This window comes from Pelophylax lessonae, assembly GCF_965119305.1.
Source record: "Pelophylax lessonae genome assembly, chromosome: 2".
Taxonomy (NCBI): domain Eukaryota; kingdom Metazoa; phylum Chordata; class Amphibia; order Anura; family Ranidae; genus Pelophylax; species Pelophylax lessonae.
Genome location: NC_138769.1, coordinates 384096508 through 384119666, shown reverse-complemented (window position 1 = coordinate 384119666; position 23159 = coordinate 384096508). Strand labels below are relative to the sequence as shown.

At 41.3% G+C, this 23159-nt stretch overlaps 2 protein-coding genes across 3 annotated transcripts in view; both read right to left on the bottom strand.

Annotated features, from left to right (window-relative positions):
- MDH2 (malate dehydrogenase 2) overlaps window positions 1-23159 on the bottom strand; it is a 254993-nt gene that overhangs the window by 161937 nt on the left and 69897 nt on the right. The window lies entirely within an intron of this gene.
- LOC309546553 (N-acyl-aromatic-L-amino acid amidohydrolase (carboxylate-forming)-like) overlaps window positions 13259-23159 on the bottom strand; it is a 41351-nt gene continuing 31450 nt past the window's right edge. For both annotated transcript variants that reach the window (XM_082246303.1, XM_082246302.1), the window contains exon 7: window positions 13259-13634. In XM_082246303.1, coding sequence (XP_082102429.1) covers window positions 13419-13634 — 216 coding nt within the window. In that variant the 3' untranslated portion in view covers window positions 13259-13418. The remainder of the gene's footprint in view (window positions 13635-23159) is intronic.

Here is a 23159-nt window from a genome sequence, read left to right as displayed (position 1 = left end):
GTGTTAAGTTGGCTGCAGTCCAGTGAGAGTCTCTTGTGAGTTGCTTTGTTTCAGTTTTTGCCATTTCTCCTTTTTTATGTTGATGATTTTGTTATAATGCACTAATTTCTTCCTGTAGGTGAATACTAGATCTGCCGTGACTCCAGTTGGATCCTAAGCTTTTGGGAGTTAATTTGAATCAACCCTAAATAAGGATGGACCCCAGAATTGGTATGTTGGGCTGGTGAAAACTAAATTTTAGGATAAATATAATAGCTTACATTTTTCAAAATACCTGCAAAAATAAATATCTGTATTTACCCCACAGCAGCAAGATTTACACAAATAAAAAAGAATTCCTGGCATTGTATATTTTTACACAACACCAGCTTGGACCAATGTACCTATTTATATACCGTACCTGGTCATTGTCCCTGGCAGCTGGAAGTCACTGAAGTAGGCAATGCTGCTTCAATGATCTCCACTTGTTTCTGGTCCCATGCCGAGCGGCTTCTCTTCTGCTTACTGAATACAGGTCAGCCACTCTTTGTGGGTACCATTGAGAGAATGCTTTGCAACTTCTGAATGAATGCAAAGCGTTCTCTGATTGGACAAGGTGAAGAAGCAGGGAGGTGACCTCACATAATTGAGTCATGTAGTGGTCTACATTTCTCCTAAAGTAAGGACCTTCACCTATTTTAATGCCATTGTGCAGTCTCATGAGTTTGGACAGAGTCTATATCATCTGACAGTTGACAGCACTTCAACTATCACGTTTAAGGGGATCCCAAGCTCCTAAAGTATGAGGTTTAAAAAACTTGGGGCCAGTTTACACCATAGAAATGCAGTCCGGATGCGTTCCAGATGCTTTTCTGCATGAGCGTTTTTGATGCGTTCCAGTGCATTTTGATGTGTTTTGGTGCATTTTCCCTATTTAACCTTAAATATGGATATGTGTATTCCAGTGCGTTTTTGATGCATTTAAGTATGTTCCGGTGTTTTGTTGATGCCTTTTACCAAGTTCCAGTACAGTCCAGTGTAGAAAAAATGCAGCATGTTTTACTTTTTTTCTTGGAACTGGAACACACTGGAACTGACCATACTGGTGCAAACCATGCCATTGAAAACCATATAACCTACTATCTATGCATTTTTGATGCAGAAAAAAACACACTGGACTGCATGTAGTTGAAACTGGCCCCCAAGGACTTGTGTAGACAGGTGCTGTTTTATTGCATGTTCTGTAACTCTGAAACGCACATAAAATGCAGGTCATAGCTTTCAATCCATTTTAATGATGTAGTGTGGACAACAATTCTGAGGCTGCATTGACCTGTCTTGTGTTACTTTGTTTAGATACAGGAGGGCATATTGAGATGTGTTTTCTTTGCAGGCAAAGCACATCAAATGCAGCCTTTTGCTGGGTTTCATGTTTGAATGCATGCGTTTCTGAAGAACTGTGTTTGAATGCATAGGCAGCATTCGACAATGCCTGTCTACACAAGCCCTAAAGCAAGTCAATTTATATAAAGGGGAAAAATAAATCAGTATTTGTAAGGGTATACAATTATTAGAATTTAAAAATGAATATTCAGATTCCTGCATTAGGATGGTCTTTACTGTATAAAGGCAAACTTTTTTTCAGTTTTGGATAGAATGGAGAGCGATTAAATCACCTGTCTGTGTCCCCCTTAGGCTCAATTCACACCTTTGCATGCTGCTTTTTTGAGCATTTCTATAGTGCTTTTTGCTGTGCTTTCCACTTTTTTTTTTTGCCCGCGATTTGTTTTGCATTTTTTTATGGGTTTTTTTGGAAAATTTGTTGTTGGGCAGATTTAAAAATGTAAAACACACATTGCGGTAAAATAGCGGTAAAAACACAATACTTGTGTTTTGGATGCAGTCCATTGAAGTCTATTACATGCAAAACCGTGCATTTTGCAAGAAAAAAAGTCCCCGACCTTTTCCAAAAATGCAGAGGCACAAAAACGCATTGATGTGAACATGTTCCATAGGAACCCATGTTAAAAAAAATGAAATTAATTCCTGCAAAATGCATAAAAAAATGCATTAGTTTGAATCCAGCCTTAGGGAGATCATTGTCATTGAAAGTGAAAATAAAGAAAATTCCAAATTTTGGGTTGCCCCAGAAAATTCATGGAGGGAAAATCTTCCAATAGGGACACTAATTCTTGTGACCTGGGGGTCCCCAAGGGATACCCTTATGTGCAGGGTTTTCCACTCACTTCCTGTTTGGCTTTGGGAAATCTCCGAAATGGGACACAGATGGCGAAAACCAGTGGCGGCTGGTGCTCCATGGGCTGGGGGGCGGCAGACGGACCACACCATACCCCCCTCCCCCTAGGACCACACCAGCCCGCACACGATACCCCCCCCCCCCCGGACGCCGGCTCACTCACCCTGAACTTGTGGAGGGCAGGCAGGCAGGCAGCAGCGGCAGCGGTGGCTTCTCCTCAGTCTCCTGCGTCTCCTGCTCCTCCTCCTTGGCCAATGGCATGGCTTCTCCTTTCGGCCAATCAGGAAAGGGGTCTCAGGACCCACTTCCTGATTGGCCAGGAGGAGGATCCGTGTGACAAAAGCAAATATTCATTCGCTATTGTCACACAACTGGGTGGGCTCAGGGTGCAGTGCTCTGCGCTCCAAGCCCAATCTTTTTTGAAGCCTATTAGATCCTCTGGCTCTAATCACGTGCTTCAAAAAAAAAACCCCCATTGGAATCCATGCGTCCGGCGCCCTGCATGTAGATTAGGGAGCCAGACGCATGGATGGGGGGGGGGGGGCGGCACCCCTGCGCCTCCAATGGACGGGCCGCCACTGGCAAACACAAATCTCACAGGGGTTGTAACCCTCCTTTTACTCTATCCAAAATGGAAAAAGAAAAAAAAGGTTTTGCTATAGTTCTATTTTAAAGAGAAGCTCCAGTCTGGAAAAATAAAAGTCAGCAGCTACAAATACTGTAGCTGCTGACTTTTAATATAAGGACACTTACCTGTCCAGGGATCCCATGTGATACATGCGATGTTGGCATCCTGAGCTAATTCGTCAATTAGCTTCAAGTACAGGCGCCAGCATTGTAAGTAAGGCTCCTTTTACACAGGCTTTCCGACCAGGTCCGGCTGTCAGTTTTTCAGGCGGACCTGATCAGATGCTCCATGCACCTCTATGGAGCAGTGGATGTCAGCGGTGCCATGTGCGCTGACATCCACTTCTATCCGATCCGATCCTGTCCGTGAAATCCAGACAGAGGGAATACCTATTTTCCATCGATTGGATTGGATAGGAGCAGATGAAGACAGACAGGCGGTCCATTTTCATCTGACCTCCTATAGAGGAGAGCGGGGATCTGACAGGTCTGTCTCTGCAAAGTAAGCAGAGACGGACCTGTCATCCGCCTGCTCAGTGGGGATCGGCGGATCGATCCCCACTGAGCAAAACGCAAGTCCGCTGGGCGGAAAGCCCGTGTTAAAGGACCCTAAGGGAAACCGGCAGTGAAGCCTTCAGGCTTCACAGCTGATTTCCTACTGCGCATGTGCAAGTCACGCTTCACCTTCTAAATGGTCCCGCAGTTTTCTGGGACCTGTGTGTGTCCCAGAAGGCAGCAGGAGGAAGGAGGAGGGGCTTGTAAATGTCGCAGATTACCGATCGTGATCTTACCCGGAAGTAGAAGCAGGTACCTGTCAAAACCAGGTACCCACTCCCCCCAAAAAAAAGTCCCAAATGTGGCAGTGGAGGGGAAGAGGTTGCGAACAAGCAGAGCTTCCCCTTTTGGGTGGACCTCCACTTTAAGAAAACTTGTTTGCACATATACAAATAGCTATATTGGCATAAAAAATGAGATGCAGTATCTTCAAACAGTTTTGCAACTTCTGAAGCCTCTGGGCCTAATATGCAAATATCAGACTTTTAGAGCTGCCTGACCCTGCTCAACTTCTGCAATTCCCTATTGGCAATTTGGGGCTGCATCATGCTAACCAGAAGCAGGAAGCTCTGGGAAGTGACCAGTCACATGTCAGCTTTCTTAGGACACACAAAAGCTATGTGAGAGTATGTGAATCTAACTGGAGCCTGCATTTCACTAACAATGCCAATTATCCATCTTATCTTACCACATTCACATAGTAAATGATTTACATTTTACTAATGTATTACTCATATTGTCTTAAATTAATTGAAGAGCATATTTTAGAAACCGAAAAGTATTCATATTCAATTTTTTTTAATCCTGTTATTATTATACATAGCAATTACAGCTTTTCTGAAACAGCATGTTGCATTCGTAGGAATTATTTAAAAGTGTTGGCTATAAGACAAGAAATAGTAATACCACAGGGGTCAATTTAATAAAGTAAAATGCATGCAGTGTTTTCATTACTATGCTTTATTTACTCATTTTCACTGTTCAAAATTATATTTTCATAATTTAATGTATGTAAAACCCAATAAAAACCTATTGCAATGAAAACCGGAAAAAAACTAAATTATATTTTCGATCAATAAAAAATGTTACCTTTAGTGAAACAGTTTAATCTACCATATGAATTTCTTTTTTAAAAAAATTATAATATAGGTTTTTTAAAATTCATTTTTATTTCATAGATGAGCAGAGGAATAAACATCTGTCTTGTGAACATATTTCTGTATATTATCAATTATTTATATGTAAGTCAATTCACATAGGTTATGACACAGATCATCACCTGCTAAAAATACTGTTTCCTTCTGGCTGGCATTAACTGAAGTCATGTAAAATGTCTAATGAGAAAAGCATATAACTGAAATATTTATGTTGGAAATAAAATCCTAACCCATTAGAAGAAAAAGTCCTTTAATGTTTAAATAACTGTTATTTCATGTGAAATTAATAATTCCACACCATGCAATAATTATGTTTTAAAGAGAGAATTATATTAACACAACATAAAGAACATAAAATAACTCATGCTGCTCAATGAATTGACCCTAATGTGGTAAGTTCAACAATTTGTTTTATGTTTATTTTATACTATCAATGAAATGCCTTTGATTCGATCTTATACAGCGGGTAAAATAAATATTGAACACGTCACCATTTTTCTAGGTTAATACTGTAGATTTCTAAAGGTGCTATTGACATGAAATTTTTCACCACATGTCGGTAACAACCCATACAATCCATACATGCAAAGAAATCAAAATAAGTTCAGAAATTAAGTTATGTGTAATAAAATGGAATGGCACAGGGAAAAAGTATTGAACACATGAGGAAAGGGAGGAGCAAAAAAAGGCATTCAAAGCCAAGACACCAGCTGAAATCTATCAGTAATTACAAAGCAATCCTGCCCCTAGTCAGCGCAAATTAATATCAACTGGTTCAGTCTCAACTGATGGTCTATAAAATCTCATAATGGGTAAAAGCAAAGCGCTCTCTCAAGACCTTTGCAACCTTATTATTGCAAAACATACTGATGACATTGGTTACAGAAGGATTTCTAAACTTTTGAATGTTCCAGTGAGCACTGTTGGGGCCATAATCCGGAAATGGAAAGAACATCATTTTACCATAAATCAGAGACAACCAGGTGCTCCTCGCAAGAATTCGGACAGAGGAGTAAAAATAATTATCAGAAATGTTGTCCAAGAGCCAAGGACCACTTTTGGAGAGCTTCAGAAAGACCTGGAATTAGCAGGTACAATTGTTTCAATGAAAACAATAAATAATGCACTCAACCGCCATGGCCTGGATGCACGCTCACCACACAAGACTCCATTCCTGAAGAAAAAGCCTGTTAAAGCTTGTTTAAAGTTTGCTGCACAACATTTAGACAAGCCAGTGAAATACTGGGAGAATACAGTCTGATCAGATGAAACCAAAATGGAACTCTTTGGATGCCATAATACACACCATGTTTGGAGTTCAAATGGCACTGCACATCACCCCAAAAACACCATACCAACAGTGAAGTTTGGAGTTGAGATCATCATCGTGTGGAGCTGTTTTTCAGCATACGGTACTGGCAAACTTCATTTCATTGAAGGAAGGATGAATGGTAAAAAATCTGCTGCCATCTACCAGGATGATGAAGATGAAACCAGGGTGGACATTTCAGCAAGACAATGATCCCAAACACAAGGCCTAGGAAACGCTCAGTTGGTTTTAAAGAAAGAAATGGCCCAGCCATTCACCTGACTTGAATCCAATAGAAAATCGATGGAAAGAACTATAGATAATAGAAGAGGCTTACAGATCATTCAAGATTTTAAGACTTTTTGTGTGGAAGAATAGGCCAAAAGCACACCTGAGCAATGCATGGGACATTACCAACAAAGAATTTTGTACAAAGTATTAAATACATTTCAGTTAGCGTGTTTGATACCTTTTCCCTGCGTCATTCCTTTTTATTACACATAACTTAATTTGTGAACTTATTTGTTTTTGTTTATTTGTATGTATGGATTGCATGGGTTGTTACCTACATGTGGGGAAAAATTCATGTTAATAGCACCTAGCAATAGCATATATGTACCTAGAAAAATGATGACATGTTCAATACCCATTTTATCCACTGTACGTTGTCTTATATATATATATATTTTTTTATTTTTATTTTTTTTCACAAGCAAACCAGTTATTGTTTCTTTCATTTTATTTCATAACAGGGGATCCTTCAGGGATCAGCAACTCCAGCATTGATGATGAATATCCTTACTATGTATGTCACGACTACCTAGTTCAAAACTCTGTATGTAGAAACATAACATACTTGACAACTCAACAGAATTTATGCCAATGTTATTATTTGCAACTGCAAGTTTCTCCCTGCTGGTACCAAACATCACAAGGTCAAGTGAACCCCAATGAGCTTTGCCATTTCGCTAACATGCAAAAAACTCAAGCAACGATGTCGCCATACAACGCTGAGAAATCTTCTGGTTTTCAAGATTCACATGCTGACATTGACACAAAAAGCTTTTTTAATTGCGTTATCAGTGGTGAGGAACGCAGTTGTTCTGAGATTACTTCTGAAGATATCATCAGTATGCAATGTTCTACTTTAAATGGTAACTTACTGGAGCACCTAGTGGATCCCATCAGACTTGAATCTTTAGAAAATGCATTACCACAACAGAGAGCGGTACAGTACAAAAGTATTTGTGACTTTTCCTCTGATAACATAGAAGAAAATTTAGCAAAGTGTCATGAACAGGGCTTAAGTATTTCACTGCAGTCTCTTCCATCAGATATATTCTCATGTGACTATGAGAATGCCGAAGTGGCTTCATTGGTTTCTAGCATGGACTATTTCTATAATACAAGCAGCACATATGGAGTCACGCCTCTGGAGTGAAAACAGAATAAGAACACACCAAAAAAAATTCCATCCACTCAGAAAACAAATCTTCCCGTCATGATAGCAAGCAGAAATGGACATATATCTTTATAAACCATAATCCATACATCACAAACATTTTTGTTCATAAAGTCATTTTTTTATTCTTGTTAAATAAATTATTTATAAACGTTTCCAAATCTGGTTTCAGCTATCAGTTTCTAATTTATTTAATGTGACACTATACTCAATATATATTTTTTTTCCAAAAAGTTCTTTTTAACAAGTTATTTTTAACCTCCAGACAGATATAAAAAAAACTTTGATTACTTCAGGTATGTGATCTTTAAAAGTTTTAATTTATATTTATATTATTATAATTATCTATATTAATTTATATTTATATGCAGTTAATGAAAGTAGCGGGACATTTTTCTTGACATTAGCTTCTTTTTATCCCCTGAGCAAAAAAAGACTGGGAGGGTGTGGGCAGCTTTAGGAGCCAATCAGGTATGCTGCATGCACATGTGCTGGCAGGAGGAGTGATCAAAAGGGATGAGCACAGTCAGCTGCCGCTCCTTCACTGTTCAAACACAAGCTGGGGGCAGGGAAGAGACCAGGCTGCCTTGCATAACTGCAGCAGAAAAAAAGTTAGGTCACCAATGTGGCTTGACTTTCTGGCAGGGCTGTGTAAATCCCAGGACTGGGTGGACAAAAATTTTAAATTCTATGGCAGATAAAACAGCTATTAAAATATGTATTGTAATGGTATATGTGTTTGCGTGGTGCTCAGCTTTAAATAACTATGGAAAGACAAAGTAGAAAAACTGCTGGAAAATTATTACCCACCTTAGTGGCATTACAATTCTTTCTACCAGCACCTTGTGTTTTTCAGCTGAATAACCACTTGCTGACCGCAATATGTATATATACACATTGTAGTTCGCAAGGAGTTTACTGGGGTTATGGCTGAAGCTATCAGCCATAACCCAGTTTTTTTTTTTTTTTTTGTTAGCCAACAGCTGGCTTGACCATGAAAGCAGTCTGAGCAGCTCATCAGCTGCTGGATCACTTTCAGAAGCAGTGGGGGGGACCCCCCTCCCATCAATCGCCAGTGTTTCTTAGGCTTATCGTTTTTATCAGCGTGAACGAGAAAAGATCTGACGATGCGGCAGGCTGGTCACAGAGGTGAACAGAGACCAGATCATCTCTAATTGCCTCTATGACCTTGGAGGACTGGAGCAATGTCATGACGTCACTTACAATGTAGAGCGGAAGTAAAAAAAAAATGTATTTTTTTTTTAAAGGAAAAGTTAAAAAAAAGTTTTTTGAACTTTTGCTTTTAAAGGTAAAGGAGAGATTTTGGGTCTTTTTGATCCAAGATCTCTCCATAAAGAGGACCTGTCATCCTTATTTCTATTACAAAAGATGTTTACATTTCTTGCACTAGGGAAAAAAATTGATTAACCACTTAAGCCCCGGAGGATTTGGCTGCTAAAGGACCAGGGGTTTTTTTGCGCTTTTTTACTGCGTGACTTTAACGGACAATTGCGCGGTCGTGCGACGCTGTACCTAAACGAATTTTTACGCCCTTTTTTTCCCACAAACAGAGCTTTCTTTTGGTGGTATTTGATCACCTGTGCGATTTTTTGATCACGCGCTATAAACAAAAAAAGAGCGTAAATTTTGCAAAAATAACAATATTTTTCACATTTTTTTATATGAAATTCCCCAAAAAAAAAAGTAAAAATCAAAATTTTTTAACATTTTTCGGCCAATTTGTTTTATGCTACCTATGTTTGGTAAAAAAAATCACAAAAAGCGTATTTTGATTGGTTTGCGCAAAAGTTATCGCGTTTACTAACAAAGGGAAAGATTTTTGTCATTTTTGTTTTTTTTTTTTTTAACGCGTAATGGCGGCGATCTGCGATTTTTTTTTCGGTACTGCGACATTGCGGCGGACAGATCGGACCCTTGACTGACATTTTTGACACTTTTGGGGTTACCAGTGACATTACTGCAGTAATCAGTGCTATACATATGCACTGTTACTGCAAAAATTACACTGGCAGGGAAGGGGTTAACTTTATTGGACAGGGAGGGGTTAAGTGTGTCCTAGGGGCGTGATTCTAACTGTGTAGGGACATTCCTATTGGTGTAAAAGCAAAGATCAACCGTTCTACATAGTAGAACGGTCAGATCTCCACTTTTACACAGGGAGAACTGACAGGCAGCTTGTTTACACAAGCTGCTCTGTCTTTCTCCCTTCACAGGAGCGATCGCAGTGTGACTGGCGGACATCGAGTCCGCCGGTCACACGCACTGACTTGCCTGTGAACGAGCCGCGGCGGGCGCGCGCCTCGGCGGGCGCGCGCCCGCCCGCGATAGGCTCGCAAGTCAGTGACAGGCGAGTGACGTACCGATACGTCACTCTGCCTGGCCGGGGCTGACCGCCGCAGTATATAGTCGTGCGGCGGTCGGCAACCGGTTAAAAAAATAAATAAATAAAAGGGCCAGTGTAAAAATAAAAGAAAGAAGAAAAAAATTAAAAGCGCCCCCATCCCTCTGTGCTCACACACAGAAGGTAACGCATTCCTAAGTCACGCACACATATGTAAATGGTGTTCGCACTACACATGTGAGGTATCGCCACAAATGTTAGAGCGAGAGCAATATTTCTAGCGATAGACCTAAAATGTTAAAGTGTCGCCTTATAGGCATTTTTTACGTACCATAGTTTGTAGCCATTCCACGAGTGTGCACAATTTTTAAGCATGACATGTTAGGTATCTATTTACTCGGCATAACACCATCTTTGATATTATACAAAAAAATTTGGGTATATATTGTGTTTTTTTTTTTTTTATTAATTAATATGTGTGTTTTCAAAAACACTTGCGTTTGAAAAACCGCTGCGCAAAAAACATGTGACATAAAAAATTGCACCAATTGCCAGTTTATTCCCTAGGGTCTCTGCTAAAAAAATATATATATATATATATATATATATATATAGAATGATTGGGGATTATAAGAAATTTTCTAGCAAAAAATACTGATTAAACTGGTAAACAATAAGTGCCAAAAGGCTTGGTCCTCAAGTGGATAAAATGTGCATTGGTCATGTAGTTTCCCTGTGTGCACAAAATATAGTAGAGCACATCTTCACATTCCTTTGTCACAAATTTATGTTTGTTTAAAACATGAGGCAGGTGGCATGGCACTGCACAAGTTAACATCTGTCTGTCTGTAGTCTGAGAACTGATATTTCCTGGAGAAAAACGATGTATCCCACAATCCCTGGCTCTCTCAGGCTAGTGCTCTGCAGGTGGGAGCTATTTACAGCGCTAACCACCCTGGATGTTATGTATTTGCTTTCTGGTACCAAAAATGTTTTTTTTTTTGTGAATACAGATTATTACATACATGAACTACTCAGACAAGTGCATATATATATAAATATATATATATATATACATACACACACACAGTATCTCACAAAAGTTAGTACACACCTCACATTTTTGTAAATATTTTATTATATCTTTGCATGTGAAAACAAAAGTGAGTACACCCCTAAGTGAAAATGTCCAAACTGGGCCCAAAGTGTCAATATTTTGTGTGGCCACCATTATTTTTCAGCACTGCCTTTGGGCATGGAGTTCACCAGAGCTTCACAGGTTGCCACGGGAGTCCTCTTCCACTCCTCCTTGACAACATCACAGAGCTGGTGGATGTTAGAGACCTGGCGCTCCCCCTCCTTTCCGTTTGAGGATGCCCCACAGATGCTCAATAGGGTTTAGGTCTAGAGACATGCTTGGCCAGTCCATCACCTTTACCCTGAGCTTCTTTAGCAAGGAAGTGGTCGTCTTGGAGGTGTGTTTGGGGTCATTATCATGTTGGAATACTGCCCTGCGGCCCAGTCTTCAAAGAGAGGGGATCATGCTCTGCTTCAGTATGTCACAGTACATGTTGGCATTCATGGTTCCCTCAATGAACTGTAGCTTCCCAGTTCCGGCAGCAGTCAGACCATGACACTCCCACCCCCATGCTTGACTGTAGGCAAAACACATTTGTCTTTGTACTCCTCACCTGGTTGCGGCCACACACGTTTGACACCATCTAAACCAAATAAATTTATCTTGGTCTCATCAGACCACAGGACATGGTTCTAGTAATCCATGTCCTTAGTCTACTTGTCTTCAGCAAACTGTTTGCGAACTTTCTTGTGCATCATCTTTAGAAGCGGCTTCCTTCTGGGACGGCAGCCATGCAGACCAATTTGATGCAGTGTGCGGCGTATGGTCTAGGCACTGTCAGGCTGACCCCCCACCCCTTCAACCTCTGCAGCAATGCTGGCAGCTCCCATACATCTATTTCCCAAAGGCAACCTCTGTATGTGATGCTGAGCACGTGCACTCATCTTCTTTGGACGACCATAGCGAGGCCTGTTCTGAGTGGAACCTGCCCTGTTAAACCACTGTATGGTCTTGGCCACCGTGCTGCAGCTCAGTTTCAGGGTCTTGGCAAACTTCCTATAGCCTAGGCCAGTGTTGGCAAACCTTGGCACCCCAGATGTTTTGGAACTACATTTCTCACGATGCTCATGCACTCTGCAGTGTAGCTGAGCATCATGGGAAACGTAGTTCCAACACATCTGGGGTGCCAAGGTTCGCCATTCACGCTGTGTGAGTGTGTGAGTGTATTATGTGCTCAGGTACAAATGGAGAGTAATGCAGTGAAGGAAAAAGAGAGAAAGGGGCAAGGAAAAAAGTGTACAGCTTACTTAATTTCAGTATTTGTCAAAAAAGTCAAATTGCAGTGGATGTCTGTAATTTACATTTGTATTCTGGGAAAAGAAGCGAGACAATTACACGAACCAGAATATCTCTAGTGGTTCTGTGTATAAACAGTGTACAGGATGCATCCAAATGCCATTCTTGCAAAGAAGTGACATTTTAATGTTTTCATAATTTATGTGTATCTTGCTGCAAATAAAAAAAAAAAAAAGTAATTTGTAATCAAAATTTCAAAAAAATGTAGTATTTTTATTTGTTATATAATGTTTTGAGAAGTGTGAAATGTACTAGTCCTAAAAAGGATATAGGATAAGAATATAGGCAATATATAGCTATCTTCTCCTTATTCAGAACTACAATAACAGTAGAGACGGGAACATCTTCCAGCACCAATTACTGTAGTGGCTCTGAGATGTCATGTGACTTAATACCAAGAACTGCAAACAAAGATGATGCTGGAAGATAACTATTATGCAAGGGCTTTTGGCCACTTATTTGTATTTGCCCTTCAGGCCAAATTCTCCCAGTGATCTCTTGGCTGGAGTATATGACCCCATTTTGATAACATTAAAATCCATCCAAGTATCTAGAGATAGCCGGGCCATGCTGCATTAAAAAATTCCACCAAAAACAGATGTTTATGAATGGATGGGCAGCAGGCTTTGAAAAGTCGACTGCCATCTAAATCAAATTATTTTCCTTTGGCTAGAGCAAGTAAGGTTGTGTATACCACTTGGCTCTTAATAGTCTCCAGGAAAATGGCTAGGAAATTTGCTAAAACAGCAAAACCATAACAGATCCCACTGTAATCAGTGTTACCAAAGGGAAACCATTGTCCTATATGGAATCCATTGCAGGGTGCACTAATGGGTTGTGGCCACTCACTGCATGAAGCGATCACTAATGGACAGGGCGCAATCTGACTTGGCCTAAAACATTTCATACAATGCTGAAGTGCAGGCACCTTATAGCATATGCCCTTTTTAGTCTTCAAATCAATCCTTATGGAGAGCTCTCTTGGATCCCATGCCCATGATGTACTTCCAAGCTAATGAATGCTTGGAAGTAATTAAAGACTGACCAAATAAATTTTCATATTTGACATCATCTATATCAGATATTTTATTGTTTATTACCCGTAAAGTAGCAAAAATTGCAAATAGTTGGTTACTCTGAGAACTGTACCCTGGTTAATGCACATATTTTCTTATAGTTTTAGATCCTTTCATTGAAGAGAAAAAATAAAATTGGTTTTATTTTAAACAACTTTGGTGCTAAAGCTCAGGCACAGAAGGAATACTAGCAGTTGACCTCAAGTCCAAGGACAATCAGGGTACTGTTCTACTTTCAAAGCAGGGACAGTCAAGTTGACTTTTTCGGTTAAAACGAAGGCCACTTTTTTCTCATAATATGCTGCCTCATTAATAAATGCAGGGTACAAGATTTTCTCATCCTCATAATACACATCTCTTCCATTCAAGGTCTTAAAGATCAGATCTCCAGGCTTCAAAGGAACATAGTCTTTGTCCTAAAAAACATATAGCATTAAGTTACCAAAAAACGCATTGGATTATAATAATAAACATCAGACAGTCCAAGACATATTTAGCAGCATTAATTGGCCCTTGGCAGTTGGCCTGCATTTACACTGAAGAGTTATGTTAGTTCCAGTTTGAAACGGATAGATGGAGAGACTGAGCGCCAAATATTGTAAATATGGGTTTTAGTCTGAAATCTTCATTTGAAGGATGTCGAATAAACAATAAATGTTTATAGCTGTGAGCAATCATGGCAAGTCCTCCACATTAATTAAATGCTAATCACCTAAAAGATCAATTATTTGCTACCTTGAAATGACAAATGTTAGAAACTGGTGGCTGTTACAGTCATCAAATTATCAATACAGAAAATCATTGCTAAACTCCGCTAAATGCACCCCAACTTTGCTGTCCATTAAGACTACAAATAAATTATCATTTACAGCATATAAATATGTCCCTAGATTCTAACTTTAATTAGAATTTAACTTTAAAATGAAAGATTTGTAAGCTGACTGACTTTTTCTTTGCAGAAGATACATATGCCTCTGTTTCAATAAAGCATTCGTACCTGCTTGTTTGAAAGCTTGTGTGGAATGTACTTAATGTACAATCTCAGCGTGTTTGGTGGCAGTTAAAGTGGAACTTTACTCTCTTAATCAACATTGACTATGTTTAATCCTTATGCTGCTAGCAGTAGTAAATAGATAGGAAAATATATCATATTTACTTTTTTAAAACTTTTTTTTTACATTTTCTTCAGTTACTTCCTGCTTTCTATGTTTAGGCAAATTATGTCATACATCCCAGTAGTCTTCAGGAGGGGGAGAAGGAGTTTCTCAGCAAAGCACACCCTGCTGCCTACATGTCTGAGCTAAGGGCAGGTGGATTCCAGGAAGTAAATGTTACATGAATCATCTGCCCTTACTCAAGATGGCCTCAGCCATAAATGGCAGGGGGTGATTTCTCAGCAAAATAATGGGAGAGTTTGCTTTGAATATTAAAAATTAAATAAATAGCATTTTTGGTTTGTAGTGCTCAGATGCAGTGTAGTTCGGCTTTAATGAACTCGAACACACATGCACTTTATGCCATCCTGACCAATCAAAATGGTTAAAAATCCCTATTCCGACCCAGAAAAAACAGAGAAAAAGAAGATGTCAGTGGCAACAAGGGAAAATGTAAATGTAGCATTGCCAGAGTATAAGAATTGTATTATTTAAGGCATAATAATAAGTCCTTAAGGCAAAAGGTTTTGTTTTTTGTTTTTACAGTTTACTTAACCCTAAATACAAAACAGTAACAGTATAGTATATATAATTTTCATTAATTTCATTTAGTTTAGGAAATTACAAGCATAATGGCACTGCATTTTGTCTTCTGTCACATTTACAGTGTATTGGTAAGACTAGAGAAGGGTTAAAAAAAAAAAAATTATCTGAATTTATTTATTTTTTTGTCATATGTGTTCTGTTGGAGAGATTTCCCTTCTTTTCAAAATATTGGATTTTCCATCAATTTCTGCCTTGGTGACAATGATCACCAGGACAAATAGTAGGCACACTGACAGCAAAAAAAAAAAGTTAAAGACATTACAATGGCAGCCCCCATATTCTCCCAGTACAGGTTTCTATTAACATTGTAAAGTTCGCCACCTGTAAACAAAAAGCAGCTCATTTACTCCCAGTAATACTGAATAGTAGCTAGTATGGGTCAAAAGTTTAAATAGCAGCCAACAAGTTTGAAGCTGCCAGAATGGCTAAAAATTAGACATTTTAGGCAAACCCCCTGCATGTTTTTCTGAGGTAGCTACTACATTGTCACTGTATTTTAAGGAAAAATGGACATGGTTGAAAACAATTATACATAAACTTTGAGAATGGATCTTTCTTTCATGAGAAGTTTCTTTTAATGGTAACCCGTAATGTTCTTTAAATGCAGCATCCCTGACCCCCAGAAGCGAGGCGATACCTCCAGAGACAGGGGTGGGACAGCATTTCATCCCAGAGCCAAGTCCATGGCTAAAACTGGGAACTGAAAGAACACTGAGGACTTCAGCCACTTTCTTTTTAGTAGTTATAATGGTCATCCTGCACAAGGAGTTAAGGGTTAGGGGTCCCAGTTACCCAAGCAGATCACTTACAGACCCGTCCAGTTCCATCTCCAACTCCACAGTGTCAGGACCTTTTAGGCCAACCCAGCAACATTCTAGGCAGAATTGTAGCTGGTTCACAGATTTTCCTCTCTCTTGCTGGTTCCAGAGCCCTCTGTGCTGTTTCCTAGGCTACAGTGCATTCTCTCCCAAAGAGTCACCAGGCTCTGCGAGAAACGAATCTTCATCTTTGCTTTCTCAAGCTATCCTCCTTCGACAGACAAGACAGTTCTGGGGCCATTTCAGGCCTATCTCTACATCCAGAGCACATGTCAGGCCCCACTTAGGCTATGGGCCTAATAGACAGGTCAGTCCAGTAGCAGCTCCCAGGGCCACAGCCTGGGGAACTGAGAGATTTTACAAGGCCTGCCTCAAATATTTAAATCCTCCTCCAGCATGCACCATTTGCTATGAACCCCCCTACTGAGTCGGCTAGAGGAAAAATAAATATTCTTAAAGCGGTGTTCCAGCTGTTAAAAAACATATGTTAAAAGTCAGCAGCTACAAATACTGAGGCTGCTGACATTTAATAAATAGACACCTACCTGTCTAGGGAGCCTGTGGGTGTGAGTATCCCAGCCGATTTTTGGATCGGCTGTCAGGTGCTGCCACCGCCATTCATTCTATGGGAAACTGGCAATGAAGCCTTTCGGCTTCACAGCCGGTTCCCTACTGCGCAGGTGCGGAGTATCTTCCAGACAAGGGTACTTTTCATATGTAATCTTTGCATGCACACTTTTGTATGTAAAAAAAGTGTCAAAAATGTCAGTTAGATGTCCAATCTGTCCACCGCAATGTCGCATTCCCACTAAAAATCGCTGATCGTTACCATAACTAGTAAAAATAAATAAATAAATAAATAAAAAATACATAAATCTTTCCCCTAGTTTGTAGACGTGATAACTTTTGCACAAACCAATCAATATACCCTTACCCTTACCAAAAATATGTAGCAGAATACAAATTGGCCTAAAATGATGAATAAAATAGATTTTGTTATATAGCAGAAAGTAAAAAATATCGTTTTCTTTTCTCTTAGAATTGTCGTTCTTTTTTTGTTTATAGCGCAAAAAATTAAAATCGCAGAGGTGATCAAATACGCACGACCGTGCAATTATCAGTTAAAGCAACGCAGTGCCGTATTGCAAAGAATGGCCTGGTCATTAACCTCCTTAGCAGTATTCCCAAGTGGGGCTTGGGGTGGAATTTTAGTGCCATGAGCCACACTCAGGGTACCGCCAGGGAGCATTGCTGGATCCTGGTAGAGGTTACTTACCTTGTCCCCGGGATCCCGCGATGTGTCCCTGCAGCATACGGTGGCCGGATCTTCCGACCGATGCTGTGAGCCCCGGCTTCCGTTTCCTGCGACAAGACGCTCGCAGGGGGGTGGAACCGGCGGCAAATTCAAAACGTAAAACACACAAACACACTGATATATTGTAATCCCATTGGATTACATTACAAAATAAAATGACATTAGTTTGCCCCCCACTGCCCTTTCCTGCAGTTTTACTATATATATATATATATATATATATATATATATATATATATATATATATATACATAAATATATATATATATATATATATATATATATATATACTGTGACAGGAAGTCAGGTAAATCTATGGGTGTTGTCTCAGACGGGAGATATATTTCTGCTTGGTTTAGACAATTCACCAATTACTATCAGGTGTCGGCTGCAGAGGTAGGCAGGATGGTGTACGGAAGTTGAGAAAACTTTCAGCTGTTCAGAATGAGGCAATTAAGACCTCTATAATTTGTCCAAAGGGAGTCTATTGATTGCTGTCTCCTGAGGCTGTGTAAGCTGGGGAGAGCAGTCAGATGAGAGACTTCTAAAGGTGAGGTGTTGAACTTTTTCTGTGTAAAGAAAACACAAATGGACATTTGAGTGTCTGCTGTAGGACCAGCAGTGTCTGCCCAACAGTAGGTTGGGAAGACTTCTTAGGTAGGTTCCTGTGTGTGAGAAGGTAGACGCCCACAGCGGCCAGGATTTATTTTGTGTTTTATTTTGATTTTTGATGTTTTTGCTGCATGCACTTGTTTGAAGAAATTGGAAGAATAAACCATAAACTGTTGTTTTCAATCACTCCTCGGCTATCTCCCTGTGTGACGAACCCCCCAAAAGGGTTTATCCACACCTGCTACCGAGCTAATCCCTCACATATGGTGGAGAGCCGCGGGCAGTTAAAGTAAACCCAAAATGGAGGAGATACTGAAACAACTGATTATATCGAATGCAGCCCAACAGCAGGCAAATGCAGCTCAACAGCAGGCAAATGCGGATTTTCAGCGGAGCTTTGTAGCTCAACAACAAGCTCACCGAGAGGCCATTGAAGGCTTGGAACAGAGACACCAGCAGCAAATGGAGGCCATTGTGAAACAGCTTCAGAGACAGTAGACCGAGGCTGGGAGTCAGGCCAGTAACCTACCGACTTTTCGGGTAAACCACTTATTGCCAAAGATGACTACAGAGATGAGGACCCTGAGATGTTTCTGACCACGTTTGAAAGAACAGCGGAGAAAGAGAGTTGGCCTAAAGAACAGTGGGCTGGACTAGTGGCCCCCCTATTAGCTGGAGAAGCCCAAAAGGCATATTTTGACTTGGAACTTGCAGATGCAAAAAACTATGATCGATTAAAAGTGGAAATATTGGCACGTTTTGGGGTAACCTTGGATGTCCGTGCTCAGCGGGTCCACAATTGGAGTTATCAGCTGAAGAAACCACCCCGGTCGCAGATGTATGACCTCATCCATTTGGCTAAGAAATGGCTGCAGCCAGAAATTCTGTCCGGACCAAAAATTTTGGAGCGAGTAGTCATGGACAAATTTCTTAGGTCTCTTCCTAACACCCTGCAGAAATGGGTGAGCCATGGTGGTTCCGGAAACCGCAGACAAATTAGTAGACCTGGTCGAAAGGTACCTAACTACTGAGAATTTGACCTCTTTTTCCAGAGATACACAGACTTTTCACCCCAAGACCAGACCCTCCCCACCTATAAGTAAGACTGCGTCAGGGGATGGGGGTGGAGAGAGGAGCCAAAGAGCAACTAGAGGTATTAGCAGGACTACTACTTATGTTTGGCGAGAGCGGCCTGGAAGACCCATCCCACAGGAGAGGACCGGAAGGTTGATTTGTCACCGTTGCCGGGAAGAGGGACATGTAGCAGCGGTTTGCCCAGCGGTTTGCCCAGCGGATGATGAACCCATGCATTGTGACTTTCTGACAGAGAGACGACAGTCCTTTTTTGCAACCACATACACTGCAGTAAAGGGGAATGAGAAACCTTTATATAGAATGTGTTTAGATGGTAAAGATGTTGTGGTATTGTTGGATTCAGGTAGCCTGGTCACCTTAGTGAGAAGTGATCTAGTGGTGAAAAAAAACTTACATCCTAGGAAAATGGCTGTAGTTTGTGTACATGGGGACACTCGAGAATATCCGGTGACTACAGTTACTTTTGAAACATCCCTCGGTATCCTGTGTCACCAAGTGGGTTTAGTTCCCAAACTGCCACATGACGCCATTGTGGGAAGGGATTTCCCAAGTTCTGGGAACTCTGGGATTGCCCAGATTCCCCAGTAGGTGGTTCTTCTGAGCCTGAACCATCTACTCCAGAATCCTCTAACTGTGAGGATTATCCTGAGTTTCCGTGCTCAGTCTTAGCCGGGGAAACACCAGTCCCTAGGGAGGAGCCTGCTACCTCAGAAGAGGAATAGCGGTCGTTAGGGTTGGATGACCTTAAGGTGCACCGAGAAAATTTTATCACTGAGCAATTGAGGGACCCCACATTGCTAAGAGCCCGGGAGAATGTAGTGAAGATAGATGGGGAGCTAGTTAACCCTGACGAGAGGATTGCCCTCCCTTACTTCATTATTGAAAGGGACCTCTTATATCGAGTGTCACAGAGGATAGAGGACACCGATGAGCAACTGGTAGTGCCTAAACCCTACCGCAAGATGGTTTTGGAACTGGCCCATGGGCACATTCTTGGGGGACATTTGGGAGCAGAAAAAACCCGGGAGAGAATCACCCAGAGGTTTTATTGGCCTGGGATCACTAAGGAAGTGGAATTGTACTGCTCTTCCTGTCCAGTGTGTCAGATTAATGCACCCATGCCCCATTTCCGCAGTCCGTTGGTACCCCTGCCTATTATCGAGGTCCCTTTTGAGAGGATCGCCATGGATTTGGTTGGGCCCTTACGGAAGTCCACTAGAGGGCACCAGCACATCTTTAGTAATAATGGATTATGCCACCCGTTACCCAGAAGCGGTTCCTCTCCGAAATACCTCTGCTAAAACCATAGCCAAGGAGTTATTTCAAGTTGTCACCCGGGTGGGTCTGCCTAAGGAAATCCTAACTGACCAGGGCACCCCGTTTATGTCTAGGGTGACAAGAGAACTTTGTAAACTCCTGAAAGTGACCCAGTTACGTACCTCAGTATATCACCCTCAAACAAATGGGTTACTGGAGAGGTTTAATAAAACGTTAAAACAAATGTTGAGGAAGGTGGTGGATAAAGACGGAAAGAATTGGGATTATCTGCTCCCTTATCTGATGTTTGCCATAAGAGAGGTTCCCCAATCATCCACAGGGTTCTCTCCGTTTGAGTTGCTGTATGGGAGGCACCCCCGGGGCCTACTGGACATTGCCAGGGAAACATGGGAGAGGTAGAGTTCCCCTCATCGAAGTGTGATTGAGCATGTGGCACAAATGCAAGATAGAATTGCCCAAGTGATGCCGATTGTGAAGGTACATTTAGCCCAAGCCCAGTTGGCTCAACAAAGGATTTACAATCGTGGGGCCAGGTCCGTTCTTTTGCACCTGGTGATAGGGTGTTGGTGTTGGTCCCCACGGTCGAAAGTAAATTCCTAGCCAAATGGCAGGGGCCCTATGAAGTGTTGGAGAAAATAGGGATGGTGAATTATAAAATTAGCCAACCGGGAAGACGAAAACCTGAGCAGCTCTATCACTTGAACTTGTTAAAACCATGGAAGGATAGAGAGTCCTTGGTCGCTGAGACTACCCGAGTTTCTGCTCCAGTTAACCTGGCTGTCCCTGAAGTTGGGATAGCAGAGACTCTGTCCAAAATTCAGAAACAGGAGGTTAAAGAATTTGTGCTCCGTAATAGGGAGAAGTTTTCAGACCTGCCAGGTTGGGTTTCTGGAGTTAAACATGACATCATCACCACACCAGGGGATAAGGTCAAGTTAAAGCCTTATAGAATTCCAGAAACCCGGCGAGAGGCCATTCGCCAGGAAATTAAAAAAATGCTTGAGTTGGGGGTGATAGAAGAGTCAAATAGTGATTGGTCCAGTCCCATTGTCTTAGTGCCCAAACCAGATGGAAGTTGGCGGTTTTGTAATGATTTTCGCCGCCTGAATAAAATCACTAAGTTTGACACCTATCCTATGCCCCACATAGATGAACTAATTGATCGCCTAGGCACTGCCCGGTACATGACCACGTTAGACCTTACCAAGTGTAATTGGCAAATTCTTCTCTCGGGGTCGGCCAGGGGAAAAAACAGCATTTGTAACTCCAGACGGATCTTTCCAATATCGGAGGATGCCTTTTGGGTTACAGAATGCTCCTGCCACATTCCAACGCACCATGGATAAGACCCTTCGGCCTCATCAAGCCTATGCTGCTGCATACCTCGATGATGTGGTCATTCATAGTGAGGATTGGGACTCACACTTACCAAAAGTTCAGGCTGTGTTGGATTCCATCTGGAAGGCTGGATTTACAGCCAATCCAAAAAAATGTACCATTGGGCTAGAAGAGGCAAAGTATCTGGGGTATACCATTGGTAGAGGTATAATCAAGCCCCAAATAAATAAAGTTGAGGCTATTAAGGATTGGCCACATCCCACCAACAAGAAACAGGTTCGTGCATTTTTGGGGATTGCAGGTTATTATCGCCGTTTTATTCCCCATTTTGCCTCACAGGCTGCTTCCCTGACCAATTTGACCAAAGGGAAGGAGTCTGTCATGATCAAATGGACTCCCGAGGCAGAAACAGCTTTTCAGGCTTTAAAACAGGCCTTATGTAGTCAGCCAGTTTTAAAGTCGCCTGATTTTTCACGAGACTTTGTGGTCCAGACAGATGCATCAAATGTGGGTTTAGGAGCTGTACTGTCCCAGATTATCAATGGGGAAGAACACCCTGTTATGTACCTCAGCCGGAAGTTGAAGGCCCATGAGGAGAATTATGCCACCATTGAGAAAGAGTGTTTGGCGGTGAAATGGGCTTTGGATTCGCTCCTGTACTACCTCCTGGGTAGACAGTTTGAACTGGTGACGGATCATGCCCCATTGAAGTGGATGGCCCAGAACAAGGAGACCAATAGGAGAATAAATAGGTGGTTCCTAGCCCTTCAGGAATTTCGTTTTGTGGTAACGCATCGCCCCGGTGTTCAAATGGGGAATGCAGATGGTTTGTCCCGTGCACATGCGTGCCTGGCAACCTGTGTCCCAACCTTAGGGTTGAAACAAGAGGGGGGGGGTATGTGACAGGAAGTCAGGTAAATCTATGGGTGTTGTCTCAGACGGGAGATATATTTCTGCTTGGTTTAGACAATTCACCAATTACTATCAGGTGTCGGCTGCAGAGGTAGGCAGGATGGTGTACGGAAGTTGAGAAAACTTTCAGCTGTTCAGAATGAGGCAATTAAGACCTCTATAATTTGTCCAAAGGGAGTCTATTGATTTCTGTCTCCTGAGGCTGTGTAAGCTGGGGAGAGCAGTCAGATGAGAGACTTCTAAAGGTGAGGTGTTGAACTTTTTCTGTGTAAAGAAAACACAAATGGACATTTGAGTGTCTGCTGTAGGACCAGCAGTGTCTGCCAAACAGTAGGTTGGGAAGACTTCTTAGGTAGGTTCCTGTGTGTGAGAAGGTAGACGCCCACAGCGGCCAGGATTTATTTTGTGTTTTATTTTGATTTTTGATGTTTTTGCTGCATGCACTTGTTTGAAGAAATTGGAAGAATAAACCATAAACTGTTGTTTTCAATCACTCCTCGGCTATCTCCCTGTGTGACGAACCCCCCAAAAGGGGTTATCCACACCTGCTACCAAGCTAATCCCTCACAATACACAAACCCAATCCCAAAAAAGTTGGGACACTGTACAAATTGTGAGTAAAAAAGGAATGGACTAGTTTACAAATCTCAAACTTATATTTTATTCACAATATAATATAGATAACATATCAAATGTTGAAAGTGAGACATTTTGAAATGTCATGCCAAATATTGGCTCATTATGGATTTCATGAGAGCTACACATTCCAAAAAAGTTGGGACAAAAAGAGGCCGAAAAAGTTTAATGTACATA